Raw genomic sequence first — 18,926 nt, 5'->3', positions numbered from 1 at the left:
AATGATTTGTTGCACTATCCAAAGCAACAAAATCATGCAACACAGCCAGCTTGTCCGACTCCTCAAAAGGAATGACTATTTGAGCGTAGCATCTCCCATACATTGCACCAATAGATATTCAATGCAGGGCATGACCAAAGTGTCTGCTACAAATCACATGAAATATCTAGACACCTCCTACATACCGCACTAGGACCCAAGCGTGCCTAATATAATTCGAAAGGAGATCAATACCAATTATGGAGGATTTCGAAACAGGCGTACTTTGAGCGCACTTCTCTGAGCGAGCAATCATGATACTCTAGGATTTCTCTCTAGTCGCCCTCCGAATACTCTACACTCAGTCACTCCTGCTAGTAGGATTTAGCCACAGTGCTGGTATCATGTGAGTAGAGATTTTCATTGAGTATTTGTTACATGTTTGACACTCCTCCCTTGGTAAAGCCCCGCAACCTGTGGTAGTTTAGAATCTGCAAAGCCGGGAGATGAGTCGGATCCCGCCTGAGTTTATCTCTTAAGCAGTGTCGTACTTGTCAATAGTGAAATGTCTGTCTCCGAGAGCGGGGGTATGAAGTTTACGATGTGTGTCTCCAGCGCAATAGTGTCAGGGCGCCATGGGTGAACCTTTTCAGAACGTTCTTTGTAGTAACAAACTGTACAGAAGGAACATCAAGGACCCACACAAGGAGAGGTACTAAAATGGTGTATTCAATTAAATATTCACAAATGGCAGAAATGACTTTAAATATGGAAACCAACTCATAACATTGATCAGTATCCCTTATTATTGCTGTGCATGCTCTGTGTAGTTAATTTGCTCTTCATTTTATGTATTTGGGCTTTGAGTATTTCTGTAATTGAAGACTAATTATTTTTATAGGTTGCTTAGTTCCTTCTGCTTGTGAACTGTAAAGTGGTTTTCATAAAAACACTGAATCTTCCTTCATTTCAAAGGTATCTAACATTTCCAGATCATTCAGACCATTGCTTCGGTCTCTTTTCCATAAGCCTCACTCTAAATCCATAAGGATTTCTCATTCTGGAGTTCTTAGATACTGTGTTGCCTAAACCACATTGTGTGCTAAATTTCTCAGGGTTCTCACGCCTTTTAATGAAAATACTCAATACATGTATGTTTCTCAAGCTTCCATTGCTCATTTATTCGAAATTCTTTTTTTACTGTCATAACACCTAAAATGCTGTACTCATTCCACCATAACTTCAGCAGGGTTAGCATTTTGAAAGATATAGCAGTGTTTTATTTGCATTTAGACAAACTGGCATGCGCTCACATGGGCACAAAAGAACAACATAGATATAAACATAAAGACAAAATAGAAACAGACCAAATGATGCAATTATGGAAAAGTTATATGTACCAGGTATGCACTAAAACTGTACAAGTAAGAGGAGGTTTTAGGAACATAGAGGGGAAAGGTTTGGAGAATGTGAAAACCTCTGATGGAACATTCCGGAATAAAAAAATGCCCCTTTTGTATGGTCGACCTTCCATTGTTCATTCATAGGTGGGTGCTGGCCAACCAACTATCAGCAAGTCTACAGTTAGAAATGTGGGGGAAGCCTACACAAAATGTGGGAATTACAAGGCCAGCAGCACCTAAAATGTTTGACATCACAAATTTGAGATTTAACTTTGGTGTTTTTTATATATTTGTATTGCTTCTGGAGCCTTGGATCAAAACGAATGGTGCCCAATACAGGCAATGTAGTCAGCAAATTATCTTGAGGAGTGGGCTTTTTTCAACCAACTTCTTACTCTACTGAAGCATGGAGATTACCTTCCTTGCCAACAATTTGCAAGCATATAATCCTTCTTGGAGTCCCATTTTACGATTAACTTTCTTTTACAATATGTAAGGTCTTTAGCTCGTCGTCAGTTAGCCTTTGGTTTGTGTGGGATGGAGTGAGAATTGTCTTGATGAAGACGTAACTGCTTGTTTAAGCACTTTGCCACAGTGTTGATTTGGGAAGCAAACAAGAGGCCACCAGCTATGACAGTGCCTAGGTTATTTACTTTCGGTGAAGTGAAAAGGTTTGCAAGACTTGAGGGTAAGTCGAATGGTAGTGAGACTGACTAGGGATTTCATGTTTCTGGATAATTAGCCTTGTCACCATCCACTGCACAGTAAGCTCTCCTGCTTCCAGTGGGAAATGAGGTACAGGCAGGAGGTGATGTTGGATTTGATGTCTGGTCAGTTTTCCAGGTTGTTGTGGAGTTGTGTATCGCCGGCTTAACTTTGGAAGTTTACCTCGTACTGCTTTGGGAGCGAAGTCCTGGAGCATACAGAAAAAGCACAAAAGGGATGATTCCTTAGGATAACAAAAGACACTGGTGTGTCAATAAATCAAATTACCCTATGTTTACTCTTTAGCTTTGATTGGTTGGAAACAAAGGGGCTTATTGAGGTGTAGGCCAACGTATGCTTGCCCAGTGTCTAAGCCAAGCAGGATTGTATGGTATTCAGTATTTTTAACGGTTGACTAAACAAGCAGTATGCACATGTGTACACATGTTTATACTGGATCTGCTGTCACCATTTCATTACAGGGCTCTCCCTAACAGAAAAGGCTGTGCATTAATGAATCATATACAGGTTTGGACAGTTTATACATATGGATGCAAACCTTGGCGTAACGACATACAGACCTCTTTCACAGATCCATGATGTGGTACTGTAACCTAGTTGTCAAAGTGATTGTGCTGCCGGAGATTGGGCATACTTGCCCAGAGAATCAAATAAATGTGAAAACGTGTTGTCCTTGACCACAAACAAAATGTCTTGTACATCGGACAAAAGGAATTCCCCACCTCTAAGTCTTGAAGCTGTCTTGTCACCTCTCTTCCGATGATTTTACTGATAAATGAGAGAATTGAAAAAGATTAGTAGTAGGCTAGGATTTTTGGTCAGTATATGTTTTTTGGGGAGTGGGGCATCAGCGGGGTGGCTAAATGCCATGTTAAAGAGGACCAGGAAGTATGCCAGAGAGAATGAATGCATTGATTGGGTTTGTTGTGTCTGCAAGTGGTTGAAAGAATTATGAGGCATGGTTGACTATGTGGTTTATATATTTTTGTTTTGATGGCCTAAATCAAACTCTCTTTAGTTTTGATCAGTATGAAGGAAGACTGTAGTTAGCTAGGTGCAGTAGGGGTCCTTCTGGGGGGTAGACAATGGCCTTGTGGTCTTTAGAGATCAGGGCCTCAAGTAACTCAAGGATCACTTTTAAGGCATTTTGGGTTGGAAAGGTCCTGGTAGAGGATGAATATATCCTTCGCCTGATTCTGTGCCTCCTGCATGTTTTGTGCAAAGTAGACCATTTTGTCTCCATTGAAAGCTCTATAATGGTATTATCATGTAACATTTTGTCCTCATCAGTTTATGGCTCTTGTAACAGATTTTTTCATCAGTCTGTGATGAATGCCATTGCTTCTCTTGTTTTGGGTTGATGAGTTCTATTCAGCAAGATCCTCAGTGAAACATTCTTAGTGGGCAAGGTCCATCTTTGATTTTCTGGATTTGGTGGAAGCTAGACTATCTAGAACAGAGTCTGTTTTGAAGTGGATATTGTTCAGTAGTGTTTCTAAGTCGGTTGGTGTGGAGTGATTATTTTTGATGCTAATAAAGGTTGACCCAAAACCTCTACTCTAATGTTTCTTATGTGGGTAGGGAAAGTGTGACTGGTAGTGGGTGCTAAACCACTGTGACTGGTAGTGGGTAATAGGTGTGTAAGATCTTAGAACCAAAGGACCTATCCAGCAATATCTGGGTTTGCACTGTTAAGTCAGCAGTTTTACATGTTTGAATGTGAAGTCCATAGTGCGCCCATTTGTATCTGTAGGGCTGCCCATCACTAGGTTGAAGCCGAGGGCTTGCATGTTGTTGAGGCGGGCTATAGCAGATTTGGCATCAAGTTTGTCGCCCCAGAGGATACAGTCGCCCATATTCTGCACTTTAATAGCTTTGGACCTTAGATGAAGAAGAGTTCAATACATTCACTCTGTAAGGAAGGGGTGTATCATTGGCACAGTAGATGGCTACTGCGATGAAGGAATTATTGGGGTTAGTGGTACAACTGGTATCTATGCATTCAAATGATAGTAATGTAATGTTGGGAATTGCCAAGCAAGACATTTTGGTAGGTTCAGCTAGCTCAACCCCACCTTCTTCCTTCTCTATACCTCAGTAATAGTTTGTGGTGGAGAAAGGAGATCTATGAGGAAGTTGATAGTATTGTCTCCAAACCGTGTTTCAGAGAAGGAAGCTATTTGATGGTAAGATTCAGATACAAGCTTATCGATACCAAGGATGCCCCTCAGGGCTAAATGTATGTTCATTAGTCCAAGTTAAAGTGTGAGGACTAGACATGGGGCAGGTCGAGGAGAGTTGCATCGTCCAGGCAGCAAAGCCTCCGCTTTGTGGGGTTCTATAAAGGTCAGATTGGGACGAGCAGTTAGAAATGATTGGTGGCAGCGGGCCAGGGATGCTATTGGGAAGCTAATTGGTGAAGGTTTGCTGCAGGGGTGTTAATGGGACAAGGGGTTGTACTGTAGTGCTCAACAGTGCAAAGTTTCCTGATTTTGGGGGAGGTGTGGTGAGTAACTGATGAATGGTTTCATTTGGCCGGAAGGGTTGATCCAACAATGCACTGTTTAACATTTTTGAAGCTGTAGAACATCACTTGGAAAACTAACAAGTCCTTGTTGTTGTCTTGTCTCACAATGGTGTCATTATAGAACATGTTGATAGTGAGTTTCCAGGGTCGGTGTCAAGCCCTTGGCGCCTTGAATTTCTCAGAGCTTTCTTATGCACAGTCTGACTTGAAGGTGTTTGGACCTGGCTTCTGGATTAGTGGTGAAGAAGAGGAAGTCGAGCTTGTGCAATTTTGTCCTCGAGTTGTATAGACTGATGGTTTCTGTGTTAGATCTCAAGAGTCATACTTTTTTCTGACATTTTTGTAGTTTGAGGTTGTAGAGTACGTGAAGGATACTCTCTCCCGATCTACGCTTAGTAAATGGAGTCTGTTGGTTCCCCTAGCACTCACTGTGCTTTCTGTGGGTGTGGGGAGTGAAGCTAGGCAGCTTCCTTATTGCAATGTAGGGTGGGATTGCTGACTGCTTGTTGTGCAGAAGGCGGTGGTAAGAGCGCAATCTTTAACGTACAGGGGATAATATTTGGGTAAGATCAGTTAATAAGGTTAGTGAGCTGCCCCACTGTGGCCAATGCCAACGGTGGGCTCCATAGGAAGCAGAAGTAAATTTATGTGGCTGGTACCCTCTAATGTTCTGCATGAGCAGGCACTGGTGTTGGGCAGTGTGCATGGCGCAGGTAGGAACAAAGAGGTAAGTAATCAAGCGGGAGCTTGATGGGATGAAATCAACTCATACATTTAATATTTAAAAAAACTCGGGCGGGATATAGCTCCATTGGTTGATGAAGAAAGCCTTGATCTGTAGTTTGCCGAGAAGTCTGTCGTCTAGTAGGCCCCCACAAATGTCTGCAGTCGATCGCACAAGATTTCAAATGAGATCTTCATGGGCTGTGGGCATTCTCTAGTAGTGGTCTAGTGTTTGGGAAGTTCTGCTGGAAAGATGGCCATCACCTGTGTGGGGACTCAATGTGATATACGAGTTCCATTGGGCGGGAGTCAAAGAATGCTTTGGTATGGGCTCCCATTCTTAGCTCACTAGTGCACCAGATCCATTCATTCAGCTTGGTCAGTGCTTGACCTTTCAGAAACTCCTCATCGCTGTGGAAAATAAGATGTCATGGTTATCGATGAACCTCCAGAAGGCTTTCCAAAGCTGGCAAGCCTTCTATGGGGCCAGTGGTGTTGGATGGGTAAGTTGCCAAAGGGCAGTCCAGGATGCCAAGAGTGAGGAGCAGTGACACTAAACTGTACTCACATGGAAGGCGGTCTGCAGCATTGCTGAGATGCACACCTGCAGCTACTCTTCCGAGGCCCTCTGTGTTGCGCTGAGTTTGTCTCCCCACACCGCCATTACAATGATGGTGTGTCCAGTGTCTGTATAACAGGACGACGGTGTCAAAAATAATCGTATGGGGCTTCTTTGGGCCTATACCTGGTGGTTTTCTGCTCCTTTACTCCGCTATATGGCGCTACTGCATCCCTATGCTTCTTCACCCGTTTCTAAACTTTTGTATACCCTCCCGCCCCCCTCCAATGGACCCTTGACTTACCACACATGCAAAAACGTATGTGTTTAGCCAGCTTCCTGAGAACCCCTTTCAGGGCATACCGGAGAGAACTGGAAAATGTATGATATGGGTGTTGGCCTCTTCTCCTTCAGCTGACTGATGTAGGCCCAGACTCTGCGGTGCACACTGATGGTGCCCAAATGCAGCTCTGAGACCAACATCCTAGAGGAAGGCAAAATAGCAACATTACAGTAAACTGGAATGCGTGCAGCTCCCCACAACCCCCAGCATTATGCGCAAGCTGCTCCCCCTTACAAAGGTTCAAAGATTTTAGATTCAGCTCTGGGCAGGATGTAACTCTCCTACCAAACAGTTATGGGGTAAAAGTTGTTGGTGAAGGTTTGGTAGATCTGTGCAAATGTGCACGTCCACTGTCTTCAAGCAGTTACATCAGTAGGTATTGTTTATGGGGTTACAAAAGTTAATAACATGAAATTCTAAGAAACAGCAGTAAGTACCATTTTTGTTCTGTTGTGTTATCGTTGCCAGTGTGAACTCATGCATTGCATTCCTTAGTAAGCCTGTGGAGCCATGTATGGCACGGTAGTCGAATACTGCCTAGTAGCTGTCTGGTCTGGCAACCCGACTGCATCTCATGCCAAGTGAGAAATTCTCTTCCAAACATAGACTGTTTATCTTACTATAAATGTAGCTCATGTATTATGGATCTAGGCTAAAAACCCAGTTTAATATACTCCTGATTCCACCCCAGTTTAATATTCTCCTGATTCCACCCCTGGACTCTTTCCCTTTAGCAAATTAAAAAGAAATGTTCTTGAAATTCTCAGAATGTAATCTAGCCACCTGATGCTTGCGTATGTTTTCATTATTTCCTTTTGTCCGCTGTTGTATTGTTTTATTAGGTTCTTTTAAATATTCACAATAATGAGGTGGTGGTAGGAATTGCACTGACAGAGGAAAGTCTACACAGAAGGAATATCACTCATTTTGGGCCCACCACCCTCCGATCAACCCTGGCATATGGGATGCTCAGGTCAGTAAGCGTATGTTTTTTTACAGTGCGCAGATGGATGCAGAAAATGTATGCACTTGTCTTTCTTGTCATAATTTTAGTAAACACATTCTTCAAACTCTTGTGTGCAAGGCTGCTGTCCTGGGAGAGATAGCTCTGGTATTTATTGTATGTGAGAGTTCTGATTAAATGCCTCTTCCAACAGTGCTTACCGTTCTAATGACATGTCATATATGGCTATTTACATCTGTTTTCTCGCTTACAGTATCCCTTCTACTAACCGTTTAACTCTGCAATTGTGCCAGGGCCCAGAGGCAAGGTGGCATTTGTTATTGTAAACTTGCTCACAAAAATATGTTATTGACTAATTTAATCGAGATATGAAAAAAATGTACGTTTTTTATTATCTTTCAGGCACCTTTTTAAGTTTTGAACATGGGCAGACATATTGCAGTGTTTGAATCCCCTCACTAGTATTTGTTTCTCTCACGAGTCCACTGCATTTAGAAACATATTTGATTATTGTATAGTATTTGAATTAGCAATAATCTCAATAATTCCTGTTAACGCAACTGGATCTTCAAATCCTTGCAGCTGAAACATAGAGGCGGACTTTGTCTCAATACACTAAGTAGCTTACATTTTGAATGTAGCTCCGAAGAATTATAACAGCATAGAATTTGATGTGCTTTTTGGAGACTGGATTTGTGCTTTTTTACCAAATGTCGTTCTGCTCAAGGCACGGTACCTACTAGGACGATGAATGGATGCGTGACTGGTTTGTCTAGGGGTCATGCTGCATCAGTGCCAAATGTGCTAAAAGTAGCTTGTTTATACATCACCCTAAAGTATCTGTCAAAATAGTAGAAATGCTGAGACAACCTATCTCCATGAGCAATTCTTGATCGTCATGCCCAAACCTATCCCGCTCGTAGCAAAGGCTAAAATTGCTACTCTAAAGTAGGAGCACCAGAAAATCACTTGTGTGCGCCAGTGATGCTGCTACTTTTCTTCCTTTGCCTTATAAACACTGGGATCTGATGCTTCTTTCCTTTTTCACTAAGTGTAGGAAAAAGAAGATGTAGGAACCTTTGGATACTTCTTCAACTTATCCATTTCCAATTCTGAAGCTGCCAATACAGCTTACTCCAGATCTAATCTCGTCACCGATGCCCTGACAGCCAATATGAATGTGAACCAATTTTGTCTTTTAATTTGACTGCATTGGAGACAATTTAATCTGTGTGAGCTAAGGCTCGTTCAGCTCAAGCATTTAGTAGGCAGGCAACCAGGAACCTGAAGCTAACACCATTCGATATCTCCTTTCCATCCTCGAATCCCACGGATGACAGACTCGATCAAACCCCATGAGACAAGCTAAAGCTCAGAACTTTTCCCTTGATCTCTTTAGAGGGGGCACTCATGTATATTGACCCCTCTTGCCATAAGGGATTTGCCTCAGGCAGGTTCTTTCTTAAAATGCGCAATATTGCATATTTTATGGTACTAAATGTCTTACATTGTAGTAGATGGGAGAGATGGCTACTCCATACCTGCCAAAACACCGAAGAGATTCTTATTCTCAGTTCCTGATTGGTGTAGTAGAGCTAGCAAGACTAGTCATGGAAATTGTCGTGATACAGTTGGCTCAGTGCAGGATCCGTGGGATTTGGTGTTCTGTGGCACCGTGCCTGGCTAGATGCACCGGGTTTCCTAGAGCCATCCAGGTTAGACATATTCCACTACCCTATGATGCCCAACTCCCTTTTTTGGTAAAAAGCCAATAGCTTATTAGAGCATCCCCATAAAAGCTGGGCCACAGCTCAAGTTCTTGGACTGACATCTCCGGCACAAACTTTATATCGCAAACATAGGAACCCATAACTACCTCTTTAAACATTGCAATATTCATGTTCATCCTGCAGAACGAGTCAGTCAGGAGTTAGTTGTCAGCTAGCACAATCTTCATCTTTTTCCATCTGGCCATCACCAACTGCTCTGAGTGCTTCATTATGAAGTGCAACAACATCCCAGTTGGGGGAATACTTGCACAAGCAGAGAGAAATTACCTCTGACTAGTAAGTCCTCCATGAATGTCATCTTGAGTATACTCTGCCTTGAGCCGGAACGACCCAACCCTTCCTCCTTCCATCATGATATCCCCAGACACAAACCTCTCGATGGCAAATGTTTTAAGACACTGCACTTGCCTTTTGAAGACAAAAACATGGGTTTCCATAGCAACGGCTTTAGCATTTTTATCTTTGCTCTGGTGCAAGTAAAAGGGTATATCACTCATGAAGAAACTTACTAGAACCAGGCCTTTTGCCGTATTTTCAGATATCTTCTGACCAGATCTGGATGCTGTACAATTTCCAGCAGGAGGAGGATGACAGTCCCATTAATCACCGCCTTCCTACAGAACCGCCTGAAAGTGGGATTGCTCTTGGCTTTGCAGAACGTAAATGGCCTACATCCATTTCTTGAAGGGGATTTCTTAGTCCTCTGAAGGTCCCTTGTCTTCGGAGTTGTCCTCCTATGCTACAGTCGTCCATTAAGCTTAGCCACGGTTGTTTCATTAGACTCCGTTACGTGGGAGACAGTCAGGAACATCTGAATATTGCAGCTTACTATGTATGATGGTTGCTCATAAATAAGTCAGATTTTTTTCAAGAATATATTAGGCTCTTGAAGTGAAGGACTGCAAAGGTGATAAAAGCATCGAGGGTTACTTAATGTGGATAACATAGCAACATGGAGACCAACATCCCAAATAAACGTTCCATTGCTGTCAAGAAGGCTCGGCACGGACAACATCAGTGTCTAGCAGCTCTGTTACCTGAAAAGAGAAAGGAGCTTGTCAGGAACAGTCACAACTCATTCATCTGGAATCATGGGAACATGAGAGAACATGAAATGTGATAAAACTGACCTTGATGCCAGCCCGGTGAATCTAGTGCGCAGGCCGTAGTAAGTAGTTTTTCATTGGTGGGTCTTCATCCAGCCTTCCTATATAATCACTGCTTTTTATTCTATGCAAAGTTGGGTAAGATATTAAAGATCAATTGCTTATTAAAAATAAGTTACTCACGTGTAATTGAAGGCTTGTTACCATGGCTAGATAATTCGAGCACCTGACTCCCATACTTTGCTACCTCCATTGGCTTCCCCATCAAGGAGAACTTGCAAATGAGGCTAAACGCAATAGCAACCACCCATATCAGCCGGATCTGCTGTCCATCTCTGGTGGTTCGAGAGACCTTCAAAGGTGGGAGACTGTCGGTCAAAGTTCCCAAATTCAGAGCCTCTTCTGCACTGAAGCAAACCCTCACCGGCGCTGCAGCCACAGCTTGAAATGCTCTGCCCTGGAATTATGATTATAGTCCTTGCTTAGAAATAATCTCTCCATAAACCTCTTCCAGAAATTTCTACACTGACTTCCAACTAGATCCTCCCAAGATTACTATTTCCAGAACGTACTGTTTACTGCTTTATTTCTGATTTTAAAATTGAAAACTCCCAGCTTCTACCTAATGTAGCTTACTTTTTCACATGAAGTGCCCATGTACGCTATATACAAATTTTAAATATATAGTTTTTAAAACTAAATTGGTTCCTTTCTTGCACAAATTGATTTGGTGCTTGACCTCATCGGAACTAAACTGTACTCAGCTGATGAGCCCATAACAAGGGTGAAACCGGTCCTGGGTGCTTGTGTTTCGGTTCAGGGAGGACCTGGCCTGGCAGTTCAGGCAGGACAGTTGCCATTGGAGCAGGATCAAGACTTTACATATGGCTGGGTACAAACTGAGGTGGTATGGCGTGCAAAATATCAATGGATTGGGTTGCGGCCTCAGTGATTGCCAGTGGCTGAGATTAATTCAAGCATTCCACCCATCACTGTTTTGTATGCTTATTGTGACTTTGTTGCTCGGGCACTAAGCATGCATGGGTGATTATATTATCTGTGTGTGCTGTAAGAACCCAATCTGACCTTCTAAGGCAGAGGTGGAATCCATCCACCTACTGCCTGAGATTACATTTCTTTCTTCCTGTTGATAACTGATTTCATTTACACAGCAGTCAGCCATTAGATGGCGATGTTGCGTTGAAGAAGTATTACCAGTAAGCCCGTAGATAATAAGTCCTATTGAGATTTACCGGTAAGTAAATATGTCTGTCTCTACTAGGAGTGTTTGCTTTGTTATTAATGCTAATCTTGATGCGTTTGTCCCTCTTCTGTAGGCTTTGCGATCCCGGACCTGCTGATATCATCATTGATCCAATGTGTGGTACTGGAGCGATACCAATTGAGGTGTGTACTGTCTTGAGCAGTTCTCAAATCCTGTCTTTCATTTCAACAAAGACTAACATGTTAACATGGACCACGAGTGGCCAAAATGCCAGAGGTGTGTGTGTGGTGGGGGGCGGAGGGGTGACATCACACATGGAATCACAGGAAGTGACATATTATGACTCCAGGAAGTGATGTCACAGTACTTTAAACCTGGGGACAGCACTAAAATGAACACTGGTAAAGTTATATAATAACAGCACGATTAATATAACTTCACATCACAGAGAAATGTCTGTTTAAGATACCACCCCATATTAGGGTACTGACATGATTTTTGGTAGTGGTGAGGGCCAATACTTGCCCTAAATTGTAGCGAACAGGTAAAGCGATTGAGACAGACTTCTTCTAGGGTGGTTGAGTGGTTCTCTCTGCGAGAACATTTTGAAAAATATGGGATTAAACAGTGGATTTTAAAGTGTAATTTTCACATAAATGTACTAAAACTCCGTATACTCTGAAAGGGCACTGATTAAATATTCAAGTCCTTTCAGTAGTTTACCAAGCCTGTGAAACCAGATACCCACAATGAGTTGATCCAATTGTTTTGCTCAAAATCTGAATTGGATGCCCCCATTTGTCACAAATGACCTCCAGTGTGCCAGGGCCCGCATTGTATCAGTGGTGCCACTCACATGCCAGTGATGCCCCTTATGTCAAGAAGTTTGCTAATAATGCCATGCATATATCAGAAGTGACCTTTAGGTCCACATTGTCCCCTGGATTGTCAGGGACAGCTTTTTGTCATGGTTCCCCCTTCCAGATGTCTTGGTTGTCCTCCTTTGTGACAAGAATTACCTGCAATGTACAACCAACATTTTGCCAAGGGTGCCCCTCATGCCAAGAATGTCCTCCAGTATGAAATCACTAGCATGTTTCCACAGGTGCTTGCTATGCAAAGGATTGCCTTTAGTGTACACGTTAAACTGTGACATCCGCCAAAATAATAGACTTTACATCTACAGACCCATGACTATACCCTGTTTGCATCTGGATTGACAGCGCTCTTGTCCATTCAAACTATTGTTACAAATTCTTCAAAATATATTAAGAGTATTTCTTTCGAAGTTCATATTATTGACTCCTCCAGAGTGCATGATTTGCATTTAATGAGGGACTATTTTATCATCTCAAATGTTCTCTGAATCATCACACATTCATCGCTTAATTTTATGTATGTAATGTATACAGAAATAACAAAGACTTGTGTTTTTCCACTGCCGCAGTGTTTTTAAAGCCAGGCCTGTTGGTTTTGCCAGTTCTTGTTTAGCTTTTGAAAAGGGTGTCTCTCAGCTTGAGGTACGTTGACATTAGTTATTGTTTTTTTAGCTCTTTAGATCCATGGAGAAACGTTTCTTCATGAACTTTCATTTTCCTAGCGTTACAGACAGCTAAGGGGCTTAATTAGAGTTTTGCAGACTTTCGGCCCACATGGGGCAGGAGTCGTACACCGACCAAGGCAGTGGTAAAAGTGTACCAGAGGTTCCTTCACCAAAGTGGGAGATCTGCCATAAGACAGGCCAATAGCAGATAATCCACAAGCGCCTGTCCCTAAGGTGGAATTTCTGCCACCACAATAGGCATACCTCGTCTCTCTGACCTGTTAGAGGAAAGCCTCCAGCCTGTTAGGGCCACCGTACACATATTTCTGTTAAACTCTGCCATTATTTCCATGGTGATCTTTAACAAAGCTGCCTGCACCCCACCTGGTGAATCCACCACTCTAGGTGCATGTCTGATCTGCCACCATATCTGGTGGTTGTTTCAGAATCTCAATGCCGCTGATTAAGTCCCCGCAAGTGGCGTTGCAGTGAGAGAGGGAACAGTTAGTCACTTGGTTATGCCCAATTTGTTTCCAGGTTTGGTGTAACTGTCCTTCTCTAAATCAGCCTATATTATGTGTTTACTGCTAAGAGAATGGATGAACAATTTCGTTCTTGTTCAACCTCTATAATTTTCAGGAACACATTTGCTGCCTTTCAGGCCTGTCAGATGTTTCTGGTTTTTATCTCTTCTTTCTATTTTAACTGTGTAAATTGTTAGGGTGATTATGTTGGCAGTGGTAGCTGGTGGGCATGCCTCTGCCTCTCGTTTTTAATGGGCGAACTGGAAGTCTAGGGCATGGGGCTCAGCCAGGAGTAAGAAAAACCGCCATCGCTTGCTGGCCCTGCAGCCTGGGCCAGTGCTTAGAGCTCATGTTCACTGACTGTGAGGCCAATTCCCTCAATTGTTATATATATCTCATGCATTCTTCTCTTACTGTGCCCCTTTATCCTCCATGAAACCCTAATTAACGGCCTCCATTTTTAAGGGAGTCTCTGAATGGCCTGCCTGTTTTCATATGGCTGCGGACAACAACCCTTCAGCCGTCAACAGAACAGCACATAACATAGAGTCCCTGTTGCGAAAACGTCAGAGCAAAGAGAGGTAAGAGACTAGCAACCCACTGGGAGTGTTCTGCGGTAAATGAGACATTTATGTAAGGGGTCTTTATTTGCTGGCATGGGGTAATGGAGCACAGCCTTTCCAACTTAAAACAAGTAAGGGACAATCATCATATCCTTGGGCGAGGAATGAGAGGAGGTTGCAGTTCCCTACCCCTAAATTAGACAAGGCACAGTTGGAGTGGGGCAGGGTGACAGAAAATGTCCCCTTCCAGGCCTTTCCCAGGCTAGAAGGATACTGTATTGGGCAGTTTATGATCCTTACTGCTTAGAGCACGTCATGTTCATTACTACTCGGGGCAATTAAGGCTTACTGGTGCTGGGGCCATTGAAGCCCATCAATGCTACCGCATTTCTACATTGTTCCTGTTTGGCACCATTGATGTTCATTACTCACTGCGGCCATTGATGCTCATTACTCCATGGAGACATACATGCTCAGTACTGCTTGAGGTCCTTAAGGCCACTATTGCTGGGCCATTGAAGCTCATTAATGGTGCTGTTGAGTGCCATTGATATTCATTACTGCGTGAGGTAATTGATGCAGATTCATGCCTAGGATCATTGATGCATATTAAGAGCCCAAGCATATTAATCATATGACTGGCTAGCAACATTGATTTGCCTTGAGTCAATATTAATGCTTCTTGAACATTGTGTTGCTTGGTACTGCCTAGGGCTATGGAGCCTTTATCGTCTCCTTTCCCTTATGATCATTGAGTTTATTGCTGCCTGAGGACATTAATGCACATTACATAATATGGACATTCTATGAGGGCATTCATTTCTTCTAAGGCGACATTAATGTCCATGCCCATTAACATTATTAGAGCATTGAGCCATTAATCTTATACCTGTGTAGGGCGGTAATCCGCATTAAGGCTACATTCCAGATATCCCATGGACCCATGGTCTAGTGACACTTCCGATCTCTGCACCCACATGTATGTAAGTGAAGGTAATAATTTTGAAATAAACAATACTGTAAAATGTGCCAATCTCATTAAGGGAATATGAAAGTGTCTGAATGCAAAACTGATATGGGTTTGCCTGGGGCGATAATGCGAACCACCTCTGGATGTTAACAGTAAAACATGAAGCATCAGAAGTTGAGAAAGCTCTTCAGTGTTTGTGTTACTGCACATTGGTGGCCCAGCATATCCTACAGCTTGTTGCAACACATGTAGCATGAGAAGTTGAGAAAGCTCTTCAGTGTTTGTGTTACTGCACATTGGTGGCCCAGCATATCCTACAGCTTGTTGCAACACATGTAGCATGAGAAGTTGAGAAAGCTCTTCAGTGTTTGTGTTACTGCACATTGGTGGCCCAGCATATCCTACAGCTTGTTGCAACACATGTAGCATGAGAAGTTGAGAAAGCTCTTCAGTGTTTGTGTTACTGCACATTGGTGGCCCAGCATATCCTACAGCTTGTAGCAAAACATGTAAGCTTCAGTGTTTGTTACTGCACATTGGTGGCTCCAACATATCCTACAGCTTGTCTGACTCATTTTTGATTTCTTTACTCACTTTGCAGTCAGACTTCGTGGGGTTTGCCAATTGATGTAATACACTGGGATATTTTCAACCTCCCCTTAAGGACTGGATCTGTGGATGTCATTGTGACGGACATGCCCTTCGGCAAGAGGTTGGAGCCATTTAACCAATTTTAAATGTCTAGTGTTCACTTCAATTCTTATCCAAAGCGGTTCTATAGTCAATGTTGTTTTGTCACTCCAATGTTGCAATAGTGAGTTTTATTTATTTAAAATATATGCTTGGTATTGATGGATTTTTGCATCCCTGTTTATGAAATACGTCTGATAGTAGTGTTTACAACACTTCAGCACTCTTAAGCAGAACAGTGTTTTTGTTCTTGGACAGTGAAGGTTCAGGTAGATTTGTGGATAATACCCCAAACCTTCTTCCCAGATGCATCATTTGTGTGCCTGTGCAGTTGGACTGGGCCAAAATTGATCATATTGACTTTCGCCTTAGCCATCTCAGCTGGCATTCAGGTGTCAACAAAAGTGGCAGCCCCATGTATTCTGGCATCCTGCTTCCCCTCCTTCCCAGATTATTGTGAATTGCATGTGCCAGCGTTCAGCTACTCTAAAAAGAAAGCTGTCGCTTTAAACAGTTTTGGAGTCCTCCATTACTGAACTTCACTCTACATGTGATAGCTTCACCCCTTACTGTGTGTCACCATTTCACCCCCCCCCCCCTCCCAGTTTTGTTACTTTTTGGGCAGGGCTAAGGGATTAGCTTCTCTGCTTTCCCTTTCTTGCATGCTAGTGTATATTCTTTCACTGTCTACTGTTTCTGGAAGGTGCCTGTTTTTCTTCAAAGAACCTGCCTTCTTTTGCGGTGCGAGCCATGTAGGACAAGCTTCAGAAAGCACATTCTATACACCAAGGAGTTCATGATGGCCTGCCAACAGAAACCTACTTTGTATGTGTTGTGTCTTTTCCACATAAGTTCATGTGAGTTAACGGAGAGATCCGATATCCTGTTACTGTACAAGAGGGAACAGGAACTGTATGGGAACTGTTCCAGATTGCTGAGAGAGACTAGTTATCGAGTGCTCTCAGCAATACTTATTGCTGGAGGCAAGAGATGCAGCTCCCTGTTCCAGGGACCCTCTCCGCTTCCTAGGCTCACGCACTAGTGTGTTTCTGCAGCACTGGATCTTTCATATTTTCACGGGTTTGAATGATTCCACTTCTTCAGACTTGAAATCCTTAGTGACTTTAAATACCTGTAATCAGTGGTATAATGGCCATAGGCCCAACAATAGGGTTTGTTTAGCAGCACATCCAGCTCATTTTAAGCAACCCAACTTCAGCCAGTAGATTAGAGTGTTGAGCTCTCCTACTCCCTCTAGAGGCCACCTGTGAGGAAAGTGGTATATAATTATAATGGTGTGATCATGAGACTTCACCTCGTACTACAATCACAGCACCATCTTGGGTCCAGTCAGTCTCATTCGTAAACCTTTTATCTAATCTCTGGATAGCTGTGGCATAGAGCAGTAAGGTTTAAACAAAGGAACAAGTGTAAAGCATTTTGAAGTACCAAAATAACGAAGTTAGAAAGTCACACAACACAAAAGAAATCCTACAACATTTTATAAAAATAGACCATAGTTTTGCGACTCTTTGAACATCCACCGGAGGGTTCAGGAGATATGGATTTTTAAATAAAAGATACATCACTGCTTTTCACTCAAAAAAGTCAACAAGCATTGGTAACTACAGTGTTTAATGGAAACTTTTTGTAAAGTTGTGTTTGGGTACTCTAGCCCACTTTGGATGGCCAACTCGGCAGGGAGCAGGTCAAGGGGGCCAGTAAGGGTTTGTAGAACAGCTGCCTTAAGTCCAGGCTCTATGGGCGAACCGCATTAAACACCAATGGATTGGTCCTGATGCACCGCATACAGAATGCTGAGGATGCTGTCCAGTTGACGATGGTCTTTCTAGGGCTATACCTCGGTCCATTGTCTTGGTGTCTTGGTGGGGCAACTTTAGCCACAGGGGTCGATGTCCCTCAAACTCCTGGTGGGTCCAGAAAAAGTCCAGTTGCCACTGAACTATTGGTCTCCAGTCACAACAAAACCTGCGTCTCCCTTTGGTGAAGGCTAGTGTCTATGCTGGGCAAACAAACTGCACTCCCATGACTTTTCCAGGTCCAGCAGATTTGAGTGCACGTTTTTGAGCTTCAGCTCCCAGTCAGCAATCAGTGACGGTCAAGCATTTTTGGCTACTGACTTTCCAAGGCAGGCTGCTTTAGGTTTTGTGGCCCTGAAGCGGCAACCGGAAGCTCTTGGCGGTCACCTCTTCTTTCTGGGGCTTACGAGAGATTTTTCTGCACCAAAGGCACAATCCCGTCTTTCCTAGCCCAAGGATCAGCAGGAGCAGTCCAGACTTCGGTGCAGCTTCTCTTGCCAGGTCCAGGGAACAGCAGGGAAGTCCTTCTTCAGTCTTCTTTTCAGTCCTCTCTCAAGTATTCTCTCCATTCCAGATGAGATCTGAGGTCTGGGTGCCATATTTATGCTCAGAATGTGCCCTCTGGGAATGTGGCGGTTGCTGGTCAATGTGCTTACAGACCCTTTCTCGCCTGATGACAACTTCCTGCAGTGTGTGGCATTCAACTAACCCAAAGTGCACTCACTCCCAAGATGGCTGAACCTCTCTCTCAGTCTGTGGAGCTGGGTATCCCACTCTAGAGGTGTGGCTGCCTGGGGGCTACATGCCCACAGAAAAATACGGTTTGGCAACTGATATCCCCAACACCAACCATCTACCAGAACAAAAGAGTAACCCCTCTCATGTGTGTCCACCATTTACCCTTCATAGGCGGCTTCCCCTTTGAAGCTCGCCTACTGGGTACACACCATGTGTGACTTCCTGTCAGGGAAAGGTACCACCTCTTCCAACAGCAGGCCTCTATTGTTCTTTTTCCTGAGAGTCGGTCCCACTTCTCCCCAGAAGGGCAGAAGGCTGTCTTGTGGGCAGCATTTGCAAATGGCCACTGGAAAGCTTTGGCACCAGAGTGCCAACTTTCTAAAAGTTGCATTTGCTTAAACGTTACATTGAATTCGACTTGGGCATCAAGTCGGGTTTAATGTGACAATTATTTTCATACCTTTAAGTACAAACGTTAGTTGTTCCATTCTGAAGTTAGCACATCTGAGTTATCAGCGTGTAACTCTGCCATTGCATATAGGGCTACTAGCCTTTCCACAGTACCATCAACAGTTTGGTGTTCCTACCATTAAGACACAAAAAACACATGTCCTTCTTTTTAATATACAGCACCCTGCCTTAGGACTCGATAGACCTGCTGTAGGGGTGACATATATATTAAAAGGGGAGGTTTGGGCTAAGTCATTGTTTTAAATGGCAAAGTCGAGTTAGC

At 43.2% G+C, this 18,926-nt stretch overlaps 1 protein-coding gene across 1 annotated transcript in view; it reads left to right on the top strand.

The window, feature by feature from the left end:
* Nucleotides 1–18,926, top strand: part of THUMPD3 (THUMP domain 3 tRNA guanosine methyltransferase) — a 97,979-nt gene that overhangs the window by 43,922 nt on the left and 35,131 nt on the right. Inside the window, exons 5-8 of the mRNA XM_085624481.1 lie at nucleotides 7,103–7,233; nucleotides 11,458–11,527; nucleotides 13,878–13,993; nucleotides 15,547–15,657. Of these exons, the coding sequence (XP_085480607.1) occupies nucleotides 7,103–7,233; nucleotides 11,458–11,527; nucleotides 13,878–13,993; nucleotides 15,547–15,657 (428 nt within the window). The remainder of the gene's footprint in view (nucleotides 1–7,102; nucleotides 7,234–11,457; nucleotides 11,528–13,877; nucleotides 13,994–15,546; nucleotides 15,658–18,926) is intronic.

This window comes from Triturus cristatus, chromosome 9 (genome assembly GCF_964204655.1).
Source record: "Triturus cristatus chromosome 9, aTriCri1.1, whole genome shotgun sequence".
NCBI lineage: Eukaryota > Metazoa > Chordata > Amphibia > Caudata > Salamandridae > Triturus > Triturus cristatus.
This window is presented reverse-complemented; position numbering and strand designations above follow the sequence as displayed.